The following is a 12,823-nucleotide window of genomic DNA, read 5'->3' on the forward strand; positions in this document are numbered from 1 at the left end:
CTGGGCACCTTGCAGTCACTGAGTCACCATGAACTCCTCTGTATACCAAAGTATTCTAGAGTCAAATGTGAGGCCATCCATCCAACAGCTAAACCTTGGCCAACATTGGGTCGTGCAACAGGACAATGATCCCAAGCACACCAGCAAATCTACAACAGAATGGCTGAAAAAGAAAATAATCAAGGTGTTGCAATGGCCCAGTCAAAGTCCAGACCTCAACCCGATTGAAATGCTGTGGTGGGACCTCAAGAGAGCTGTGCAGAAACAAATGCCTGCAAACCTCAATGAACTGAAGCAATGTTATAAAGAAGAGAATGCCAAAATTCCTCCACAATGATGTGAGAGACTGATAAAGTCATATAGAAAACGATGGCTTTCTTTTTGTAAAATAAATGACATGGTGTAATATGTCATGTGTTGTTGTTCATCTGAGGTTGTATTTACCTATTTCTGAGAAATGCTAAGGACCAGATGACTTTTATTATGTCCTGATATGTAAAACCATAGAACAAAAAGAGGGTGTACTTTCTTTTTCACACGACTGTATACTCCTGCTAGCAAAGCATACCCAATAACTCCTGTGGTTGGGTTGAGGAACCTTACTTTAAAATACTATCTTAGAATAACATTTTGTGTTTATTGTGATTGCAAGTGGGGAAATAAATAATAAAAGGAGAAATTCTAGAATAAGAAATCAGAGTTTCAGTTTTGGAAGATGCTTCACTCCTGCTGTTTTTTTAATTGGTCCCTTCTTTGGGTCCAATATTCTTTGATTTCTTGGAATATTACACCTCCTAAAATATAAAAAACATAGAACAAAATTCAGAAAACACACTTTCACTTGCCTATGTTGCTATAGAAACTGACATTTCTTCATAATTGCTATACCACTACTAGATAGCAGGACTATAGCAAAATGGCCAATCTCATTTGCAGATGGTGAAAAAAAAAAAGAACATTTATTTTTTGAGAAGGGAGAAAAAGTAGATTTTGGCTGGTTTTGAAGAGATGCGTACAATTTTACAATAACAACAACCTTCTTTTTATTTCCTTTAAAAAAAAAAAATCTTTTAACACTGCTGCCTCCAATTGTAGTAAAGCATGTATTAATTCCCCTACCCATCCAATACATTTTTACCATTTAATCTAAGACTGGATTGGATCAGATCAATGTTTTATTCCAAATCCTCCTAGAATAATGCCAGCTGTGTAATACTGGATTTACTCTTGGAGAGAAGCACTTAGGCACTAAACATGGACACCAAAGTTTTCCTTCTATCATGGTTTAAACAGGTCTGGGACCCCAGTCACACTAAGCCATGATGATATTGTTTGATTTAGGCTTACTGCAATCTGTGAATCCAGGCCATTATGGTTTATAAACCTTGGCTTATGGCTTAGCATATAGGAACAAGACTGTGATGGCTTGTTCAATAATCCTTTGTTATAACAAACTATGGCTTAGCATGGTATGAGAATCAAGGCAGTAAAAAGAGAGTGCTTTTAATTGCCTCCAGTGAGGCACTAAAAGAGACTGATTTTTAAAAATGTCTTCAAGTATTCTCTGCAGGAAATATTCTCCCAAATTCTGTGTTCTTGCACATAAGTTAACCATATACTGAGCTCTTCCCAAGAGAGCATGTTGCTTGTTTGAAAACTAGGTAGGCCTATCAGCATATTCCATTATTTCTCATTTAGAAGCTTGCCTTTAAATTTAGCATTCATAGTTGGCTTATAGGGAAAAGCAGATTTACAGGAGAAAGTAAGAGCCAAGGAAGTTGAACATGACTATACATTTACACACAACACTCATAAAAACTTGAATAATGCTGTGACCACCCTTTTGCAGTGCCTGGAGGCTATGGGGGTCTGGATGGGGAACAACAGGCTTCAGCTGAACCCTGGTAAGATGGAGTGGCTGTGGATTGGAGGCCTCTCTGTATCTGAGAACATACCATCTTTGGCTTTGGACGGGGTCACACTGCCCCAAACAGATCTGGTGTGTAACCTGGGGGTCCTCCTGGACTTGCGACTACTGCTCAAAGAGTGGCCAGGAGGGCCTTTGCTCACCTTCGGGTGGTGCACCAGTTATGCCCCTTCTTGGATCAGGACGCTCTCCAGTCAGTCACTCATGCCCTGGTCATCTCTTGGTTAGACTATTGCAATGAGCTCTACATGGGGGTACCCTTGAAGAGTATCCAGAAGCTACAGCTGGTTCAAAATGCAGCCATGCGAATATTAGGTGCCCCTAGGATGGCACACATAATACCTTTGCTGTGGGAGCTGCATTGGGTGCCAATTTGCTTCTGGGCCCAATTCAAGGTATTGGTTATCACCTTTAAGCCCTACATGGCATGGGTCCAGGTTACTGAGGGACCATCTCATCCCCATTATGTCAACCCATCCTGCGCAGGCAGGCAGACAGGGCATGTGGCAGATCCCGTCAGCAACGGAATGTCGGCTGACAGGGCCCAGGAAGAGAGCCTATTCTGCCATTGCCTCCGCCCTTTGGAATATTCTGCCCCCAGAGGTGCGGCAGTCCCTACCCTCCCTGTTTTCCAAAAAGGTTTAAAGACCTGGCTCCGTCAGTGTGCATGGGGTGATATGGGCTCTAGCCACTCCTGGAGGTGGTTAGACCCCTGACGATGCTCTCTGGAATTACTTGCCAATTTTCTATCTTCTTGGAATTTATTCATTTTTAGGATTGTTTTTATGTTGTATTTTAATGAATTTTTATCTTCTTGTAAACCGCCCAGTCATTTCACGAGATGGGCAGTGACAAATGTGATGAATAAACAAACAAACAAACAAACAGGTGGAACTTTGATCACACTGTTGTAGCCAACATCTTGACTTTTTAACCATACCCTGTGGACACCCTTGTTATGATAACATTCGAAACAACTGATTTCTACATCCCAAGGATTTTTTTTCTCAGATAGTTGCTACAAGTGCTGACATCTAGCTTGTTCTAAACAAACTGCTGTATAGGTCCCTAAAGAAAAGTGTTACATTGATCTCTGATTTTGTGAAAGAGATGTTCACAAAATAGTAACAAAATGTCAGCTGTTTGAACTGTGTATTTGCTATTCTACTATAAATACACTAGTATACCTAATTAGAAAAGCCCAAACAACTGACCAAAAAGATCTTAATCTGTGCCGAGCCAGGCTTTTAGACTATAAAAGGCAAGAGGACTAGACTTGGTTTTCAAAATGGGACATTTAATTCTAGTTCTAAGGGTAATCATGAATGTAATAATTATTTGCTTTAAGCAGATCTGGCACACAAATACCACACTACATAAGTCTTATATTCTAGGCCCCTCAGATGGGTTGGCTCTCTTTTCACGATGAATATTTAATAATAGAGAAAGCTTTTTGTGGTACCTATATAATTAAAAGACTGAGTCTGACTTTTACAAACCTACATAAATTAGGAGGTGGTATAGTGCCATCTTAAAATTATCTACATTATTATATAAAAGGGATTTGTACCATCTCTATAATGTTAAAGATAAGGTAGGAACTAATGTCTTCAAAAGTGGTAAGCTGAGATAGCATTAAGGAAGATAAATCATTATGTTTTGGTTTTGGTATCAGCTGTTTCTAAATAGAAATATAAGCTTGAATTTAGCATCATATCAGGAGACGCATAAAGCCCCGTTTTTGCCTTGTACTAAGACCAGTTTTAACTTAAATATATATACTGAATTTTATTTCATGATTTTGCAAAAGAATTAACTATTTCAAAGGTAATACAAAGTTTTATGGACACAAATAAAATCAGGGCATTAGGACTGAGAAGCAATACGCAAGCCAATTTTAAAAACAGCTTATTACACACTGTATTAAGCTGTTTTTAAAATTATGGTTTGCTGAATAAAACATAACTAAGCTTATTTGTTTACTTCAAGTTTACTCTGCCTTTTTTGAACGCTCAAGGCTGTATATTTGATGTCTTTCCTAATTTTAAACCCACAACAACCCTGTGACAAATGGGCTAAGAATAAATGACTCATTCCAATGAGTTCTGGAATAGGAACTTGAATCTGTTCTCCTTGGGTCCATGTTTAACCATAACTAACTGTAACAAAGATAAAATGAAACAATTTGCTTTCTAGTTTAGTGTGCTGGTGAACAGTATTAGACAATTTTGTGAGATAGACTGGGCTAAGAGGAAGTGCCAGGCTCAAAGTCAAGGTAACTTGGAGATGTATTACCCTGCTCCAAGTCCAACATCTTACCATGAGTAATAAAACCACTAAACCAGTAAGAAAACGATTTACCTCAGAACTTGGTTTTCCCTCTTCATTTCAACTGCATCTATTTTCTGCCTCTCTAATGGTTTTAGTGATCCCGATATCTGCAAAAGTCAATACATGTTAAGCCCTACTCTATGTGAGCTTTCCCCAATAGTGCCTCCATATATTTTGTATCTCCAATGGTCTGGAATTACAAGGGTTAAAAAGTATGGCCAACAGTCAAGGATAAGGAAATCCATAATAGTTGTCCAGAATGCTTGGTTTGTGAAGGCTGCTCTACATGGATACTAGATATACTTCAGCAGTACTTGAACTGTGATCCAAAAACTGCACAAAAAATATCTGGCACATGGCCCACTTTAAATGGTTATTGCAGGATATTACTAAGGATTAGTTAAGATAAGCCCCATGAACTTGCGAGCAGAAGATAATGAAATAGATCCTTACCGAAGATATCGGGGTTTCTAATGCTGACTTGCAGAATAAGCACAAGCTAGTTCAGACAAAACGGCATAGAGTAGTACTATTCACTTCAAATTTAAAAAGGAGGAAGAAAATGTGGTACATTGGATAAGAAGGGAATGGCTACAATTGCTAGGCTCAAACAAAACCCAAGCCAAACTAAACAAATTTCATAATGGTTTAGGGCAATGTGTGAATCTAGTTAGTCTGGGAATCTTTTGAGACCAATCACCACTTGGTGTTATTTGTAACAGCCTGATACAATGTATATCTGTAAATATGCATTAGGAAAATGATGACACACCAATACAAAATTAAAAAGAACACTTCCCAAATGGTTATGAATGAGGAAAAAATAAGAAAACATGGAAATTAAAGTCTACCAGTGTCAGAAAACATATTCCTTTGCTACCTGTCCTTAAATCAACAGTGCTTCCCTATACTGCTCTGGTTCTCAACAGTGGTATGCTGAGACATACCTATGACAGAAATGTTTTGGGAGATTTTAAACAGAAGAAAATATTTCTGGAGACCATGAGTACTTGGATGGTGAAGGACTTGGCATACAGATACTTTCATCAATCCTTCCAGTTGAAGGTCATAGAGCAAGAGGAGAAAACAGGATCCTGAAAGTCAACAACTGGTGCACAGCTGAAGTTGCCAAAATGGGTTTGGGTTCTACAACAGTGGTCTATGCTGTTTTCATGAAGGACTACTGGGAAAAGATGGGATACATGTTATTAAAATGAAGAGAGTGTTTGGCTGGGGCTCACCAAAATATCAGGAGGGTATTAAATTAGAATAAAAAGAGGAGTATAGCAAAAGTGCAGAACTGAAACACAGCCAAGGACCAGGGACCAGAAAGCAGAACACAAAGAGACAAGCAGGAGATCAGGATCAGTACTCAGTTTACAGGACACTATAACAGATGGGCACTCAAAACCTCAGATATTTACATACTAATGAACAGAGTATAGGAAATACTAGAGAACTAGCAATCCTAACTTAGGAAAACAACTATGAGGTCACAGCCATTACTGAAACTTGGTGAGATGATACCAATGATTGGCTCACAGTACTGGAAAGCTACAATTTACTCAAAAGGAATAGGCCCAATAGAAGGAGTAGGTATATTGCACCCTACATAAATAGAAAATATCCTTGCACATTCAGGAATCAGTTGAAAGGATACTGTTGAAAGATTTGTGTAAGAATAAAGGAGAAATAACACTGTTATAGACCATCCAGGCAGGTTCATCAATAGAAACACCTTTCTAAACACTAACAGCAGATTCTACTTCTCTTGAAGACACAGAACATAACTATTTCCTTTAATAACAAGGCATGCAAACTGGGAAGGAAAAAAGAATAAAGAAGATACTATTTAGATCTCAACAGCAATCAGCCATTAATCCAGTTTACAATGCTCAGGCGTTAGAATGTTCACATATTAAACCAAATGCTTTCAGTGATAGTTAAGTGTTTCCTGAATGCAGAATTTAAATAGAAAAGATGTCCATTGACCAGATACTGTACTTTATTTCTCCCCTTTTCTTTCTTTTCTCTCTGCAATGTATGTGTATTTATTACAAAATCCAAATGCACTGAGAGCTAGCCTTACAAAGGGAAATGTTTTTCAGTAAATGCACCTCATTCTATAAGACAAGAGATAATTATACAGAGTGAACCATTTGCCTGCTGGTTTAAATACATGGATTCATGGCTAATTACAGCCTTCTCTCTGCACTAGTATACAATGAAATGAATGGCAGTTGTGTAATAGAGGTAAAATATATCTATTTTCTTTTAACACTATTTAAAGAACAATTTCTTTCAGACAATAGGAAACACAGTATATCTTATATTACACAATAACACATATACACACATGTGTGCATATATATATACATATATATATGCATACACACACACACATATTATTCAGAGGCTTACTGATTCATGTGAAAGAATATTATTAGACTAAAGATCTATAATTTTGAACACTAAAATGACATTCCACTTACAAGAAAAACTTAGAAACTGCTATTTATATATTTTCTCATAAAACAGAAAAGTTTAAACCTATCCCTAGACTACTCAGGTTGGCATACCAAACAATTCTAGCTAAAGAGTCTGAAAATATGATATTGTACGCCCACACATCAGCTTGATATTAAACAAATCTGACACAAAACAAAATTGCATGCTGGACTTCAGATATGGGAATATTAATTTCACTTCAGGCTTGGATTAGCAGGAAGGGGATATTTCCAGTAAGTACTAAAAACATCTAACAGTGGCTGCATGTGTCATCTACAGCTCCTAGCTAAAACCATTAAAAAATACTGTATAATCAATATCTACAACCCACCCTATGATAGGAATGTCTAGTCAGTCCTGGGAACATGGAAGAAACAGGATTGTTGCAAATGAGACACCTCAAACAAGTGAAAGGGGGAAGCATGAGAAATATGTTGAGCTGGATAATGGTTTTGACAGGTTTTCAGGATTCTTAGGAGTACCCTACTAATAAAAATCTTTTTTATTAGTTCTTGTTTTCTGAACTTTTCTGCCTTGAAGGGCCTGACACATCCAGAACAAAATCAGTTCCTTTCCAGAGTTAAGTTGGTAGGCTTGTATTAAGCAGCAGCAACAAATCACATCGCAGTGTTACAGTCATTAGGTCCAAAGACTGCAGCAGACCTACATGCTAAATTTCCTCTTTAGCTACTCTGGCAACAGTTGCAGAAGCTAATTATCTAACTTGCAGTTTCAGGGAACTATTAATACATTTGCTTGTCCTCCAGTATAGACTTTGCTCAGCACTTCCTCACTACACTTTATACTGGATGAAGGATCCAATTTCTGTGCAAAAGAATAAATGGACATAAATCTATAATCAGAAATTACAATTACCAAAAACTAGCAGGGGAGTATTTCAAATCCTCAGAACATTCTGTCACTGACTTCAAGGTGGCCAGCATTTGGAAAAAGAAGTAAACTGATTCCCTGGTAGGGAAGGATGGACCACAGGGCCACTGTAAGGAATATTAATGCTGGAAGTAGCCCAGATCTGTTCAGAGCTGGACTCTGACTAGGCAGATCTACGTAAGATGCCAACAGCTTGATATTGTGGAGTTATTTGGACTGTTTGATCCTGTGACACCTGAGGAAGTGGACAAAGCCTTCCAAACTTTGAGTACAGCCACCAATTTATTAGATCCAAATCCCTCCTGTGTGAGAAGTTGGCTCAGGAGACAACCTATAGTTGGATCCATGCAACGGTGACTGAGGGAGGGGGTGGTCTCTCCAGCCTTGAAGGAGACAGTGGTGCTCAAGAGGCCATCACTGGATCCAACTTTTCTGAATATTGTCCAGTCTCCAATCTTTCTTTTGTTGGGAAGGTTGTTGACAAAGTGATCAAACAACTGTTGCAGAGGAGGAAAGAGATTACCTGTCCAATTGGATTTCAGGCTAGGATACAGTATGGAGTCCACATTGGTCATGCTTGTCGATAACCTTTGGCCGAGCTAGGATAGGGGTGATGGATCCATCCTTGTGCCCCTTGATCTCTCAGCAGTTTTTGATGCCTTTGACCATGGTAGCCTTCTAAACCAAATGCAGGGATTGGGTTTGGGAGGCATTCTATTGTGGTGCCTCTCCTCCTTTCTCTGTAGTCAGTGTTGACAAGGGGAGGGAAGGTCATGCCCATTGCTCCTCACTTGATGCACTTGAACATTGCCCCTCACTTGATGCACACTCTCATCCCACCCTTTATGTAATATCTACATAAAACCATGGGTGAGGTCCTGTTGGTTTGGCAGCTTGACATGGGCCTGCCCTTGAAGATGTTGTAGGGGAATATGGGCACACCTTAATATGCTCATATGTCATCAATGCTCCATAAGCTGCAGTGGTTGCTGGTTTGCTTCTGGGTACAATTCAAGGGGATGGTTGTCATCTATAAAGCCCTTCATGGCATGGCGCTGGGCTATTTGAGGGACTGCCTATTCCAGTAGTTTCTGCCCATCCATAAGATCAGACATAGTGGGGATGCTCCAGGTATCTTCTATCAAATAATGTAATCTAGTGGAACTCTGAAGTGTGCCTTGTCCATTGCAGCACCTGCCCTCTGGAATAGCATTGCCTGGCACATCCCCAAGGGTCCCAGCCTATAAGAGTTCCACAAGTCTTTGAAAACATGGTTGCACTCCCAGGTCTGGGGTTAAGTTGGTTATTGAGCTACTGGTGTATTTTTTTATCATTAACATGTTTTTTGTCTGGGCACACATTCTTTTAATTATGTAAACTGCCCAGAGCCATTTGGCATTTGGTTGGCTTTCAATAAATAAATAATTTTTTAAAAAAAATTATGTTACAGTACTGACCTCAAGGTGGATATCCTTGAAAAAACATAACAGACTGATTTTATTAGGAAAGAGCGGAGTTAGAATTCATCCAGAGAATTAAGAACATTTCTCACATATTAAACAGAGATCCACAACTTTTAACATACTATGAATCTTCTCGAGCTCAGGACCTGGTTATCTATGGACCACCTATTTCCAGAAGTCTTTGCCCATCCATCAAGACCTGGAAGAAAGGGCCATCTCCGGATCCTGATCTTTAGCGAGTGTCATTGGTAGAGATCTTGGGCTCAGACCCTCTTGTACACCGAGCCACTTCTCTAGAGCAGCATTGCCGCTGACATCAGATAGTTTCCACTTCTTTTGGCTTTTTCAGCAAGTCCTTAGAGTATGAAGGGTTGTACTGGTTATTATTCCCCCTGGTGGGTGAATGTCTTATATGTGTGGGTTATTCCAAAATATTTATGCTGATATGGCTTTAATCTTATTAAAGGCCTGTAAACTGCTCAGAGTTAGTTATGTTTGGAATAGACTATAAATGAAGTAGAAAGTATAGTGTTAGTCAAGACAAGAAAGTTACTCAGCTCCCTGCATCCTCCTTCCCAGGGAAAATTACTGTCACCAAAGTTCAACACTTAGAACATAGATTAGGACACTAAGAGACAAAAACAACACTGATAACCAAGATCCCCGAGGGATGAAGTAACCCATCAATAGCAACTTTGTTGAAAGAACATGGCCTTAGTCAAACTCAAGTAGTATACTTTGTAGTACTGCCACATTACCTCATCATTCTGTCCTCACTGAACACACGATATTCTGCTATATCCAATAAAATGTGTTATTGTAACCAATTACTAATTTTAGTGCACCAATCATAAGTGTACCATAATTTGCATAAGTCTCTATGAAGAGGTTGCATCTCCAATCCCTTTTAGTAGCCTCAGCTTTCTCTGGTACTATTAATAGTGTGTCTGATCCCCATTACTAAAGAACTCGCTAGAGAAATTTCTCCTACAAAAGTGTAGTAAATACATTAAGTAATAAAATAACATAACACATGAATGTGATTGTCATAACGACTGCTTTGTTTATAGTCACTTAGATAATTTTGCCTCTCCATTCACAATTTTCCTTCCCTTCTATCCCTTCCTTCCTTCCACAGCAGTTGTGTGTATATATATATTTCTGAAAACTATACTCTGTGCATCTGTTGAAGCAGGCTATGATTCATGAAAAGAATTACAATAATACATTTGTTAATCTTTGGAAAGTCCCAAGACGTTTTGCTGTTTTCAGTTGTGCGCACATTTAAAGAATATACATTTGCAAACAATGCAAGAAACAGAGAACATTCCGTCTTGAACATTTTTCAGACATTCAGCTTTCTACAGTTAAAAACTATTGCTCAAAATACAGCAGTATATTGCAAATGCTGCTCAGAGTCAGTTGTGACTGAAATGGAATATAAGTCTAGTAAAACCAACAGACAAATAAACAAATGGGATTATCCTTCCCTCCATCTCTCCCAAGCAAGGCCTCATTGATAGAACTGGCTGGGGGAATACAAGTGGTGGCATGTTAATACTAACATATGGCCCATCTCTAGCTTTCACTATAAACATTTGTTTTTTTGAACATTCATTAAAATAATACTGTTATCCCAAGCTGATCAGTAGCAATTCATATGGTTCCAGAAACATTTCAAACTGCTAGGTTTGATATTTAAAGCTCTAAAAAGTTTAGGGCCTTGTCACCTAAAAGACTGACATTTCCAATGTGAACTTAAAAAAAAAACTAATTAAAAATACTTCTCCTGTATTTTAAATACTCTATGCTCTAGAAATGACATTCATGAATTTTGAAGCTTAGTCCTCTGTGGCTCTTCAAATGTTGCTAAACTTCAATTTGGCAGCTCCAGCAAAAATAAGCAATTGTGAAAGATATCAGGAGCTATAGTTTCCTAACTTCTGGAGAGCCAGTGGTCTTTCTTTGAGAAACTATGCAGACGGCTATAGAAGAGATAACATTTTAGGTAGAAATAATATTCTACTAAAATTACTATAGTAACATTATTTTTATATTCTGTAATTCTGTTCCGGCTCTTCATTATGTTGCTAATTATATTTTTATAAGAATTTATTCTGTAAGCTGCTTGAAGAAAATTAAATTATTATGACAGGCTTTAATTTTAAGCTTTTACATCATGCATTCTATTTTTGTAAAGGAAAGCCTACTGGGTCTTTATATACTTTTAGATTTTGAAGATGGAGATTATCCTTAAAAATGGAATCCAATTATTGTTCTCACTTTCAAGGACTGTCCCCCCTTTTTTAAAAAAATGTGTGAACGGAAATATATTTTAAATTTTATGCCTTTTAATAAAACACGTTAGTCTGAAAAGCTGATACCAGACTCCTCTTGATTTTTGGCTATCATAGTGTATCACTGCTGTCCTCCTACAATATCTTAGACTGTGTGTGTGTGTGTGTGCGTGCGCGCATATGTGTAATGCAATTTTGGTTCTATTAGGTGGAAAAGTAGTCTCAGGTTCCATCAAGGACTTTCACAAAGCATGCTGGGAAGATGAAGCAAACAAATAATCATTGATAATCCCATTCTGGGGGATTTAAAAATATGCTTCCAAACACTGAATTTCTACATTTTTTTTTAAAAAAAGCAAATTACACCCAAACTGACTTATGAATGAACATATATGAAAATATCATGGACTGGTGATATGTAAGATAGGAACATTTATTCTTACTTGCAATCTGAAGCAAAAATTCCAACAAAATTACATCTAAAGGTTCATTACATGACAACAGTGAAATAAAATCTTCCACAACATGGTGCTCTTGTACAGATGCAATGCTTCCACTAATTTTAATAGAGTTGGGAGAGAAAGAACCAGGAGCAGGAGCAGAAGAATAATGAACGATAAAATTTATGAGTGTACAAGCAATAAACTTTAATACAATACACAGATTAGTTGAGAGTTGAGGATCAGTAACATCATATATCTGATCTTTAAGTTTACAAGGGCAAAAAAAAATAATAAAATGGCAAGACTGATTAACATCTCCCTCCAGCACTCCAGCTGAGTCAGCTTTGCAGAATTTTCTGGCTAGGAGGTGAATCAGCTTAAAATAGACAGGGAAAGTCAGAAAGAAAAGAGTAATGATTGGTTGAAGACAATTTATCAGGCTACACAGATTTTTACACTTACTTGTGAAATCATTGCTAAGTACGCACGGCGTTCATCATTGGCTTTATGGTAAGCCTAAATTCCAAAAGAACAGATAAGTGAATACAACAGAAAATTAGAGAATAGGCATAGTCCAGGATTGTATGTGTGTGTACATGTGACTACGTATATTATACAATGGCTGAATTATTTTGATCAATGTAACAGGCAATCATGAAGCACCAGAAGATGGATGTGTTTTAAAAGAGCTGTGGTAGAGAATACAAACCTTTGCCTCTTGTTCCAGTCTAAGTTCATACTCCTTCAGTTGGTTCTGGAGACTCTTCTTCTCCTCTTCCAGTTTTTTAAGAAACTGATGTAAAGAATCCTGTCATTAAATATGTAAATAAAACCAAGTACGTTATTCAGTTTTATTGCTATTCTGCTATAGAATGAAAAAGGCCATTAGCACTTTAGAATTTGTCATTACATGCTTTAAACCCAGTGATAAGCTATAATTTCTAAGTCTCCTATTTACTTGCC

The 12,823-nt window shown here is 37.8% G+C and overlaps 1 protein-coding gene across 3 annotated transcripts in view; it reads right to left on the bottom strand.

Moving 5' to 3' along the window:
- Positions 1-465: 465 nt before the first annotated feature.
- Positions 466-12,823, bottom strand: part of CCDC169 (coiled-coil domain containing 169) — a 38,254-nt gene continuing 25,896 nt past the window's right edge. For 2 of the 3 annotated variants that reach the window (XM_088140738.1, XM_007434934.3), the window contains exons 5-8: positions 12,570-12,668; positions 12,323-12,376; positions 4,289-4,365; positions 466-794 (exon numbers count right to left, since the gene is read on the bottom strand). In XM_088140738.1, the coding sequence (XP_087996864.1) occupies positions 695-794; positions 4,289-4,365; positions 12,323-12,376; positions 12,570-12,668 (330 nt within the window). In that variant the 3' untranslated portion in view covers positions 466-694. The remainder of the gene's footprint in view (positions 795-4,288; positions 4,366-12,322; positions 12,377-12,569; positions 12,669-12,823) is intronic. The other variant, XM_025171008.2, reaches the window with a different exon arrangement.

The sequence above is a fragment of the Python bivittatus genome, unplaced genomic scaffold (assembly GCF_059951505.1).
Source record: "Python bivittatus isolate LINGU-HERP-01145 unplaced genomic scaffold, Pbiv_v1 ctg000340_np1212, whole genome shotgun sequence".
Lineage (NCBI taxonomy): Eukaryota > Metazoa > Chordata > Lepidosauria > Squamata > Pythonidae > Python > Python bivittatus.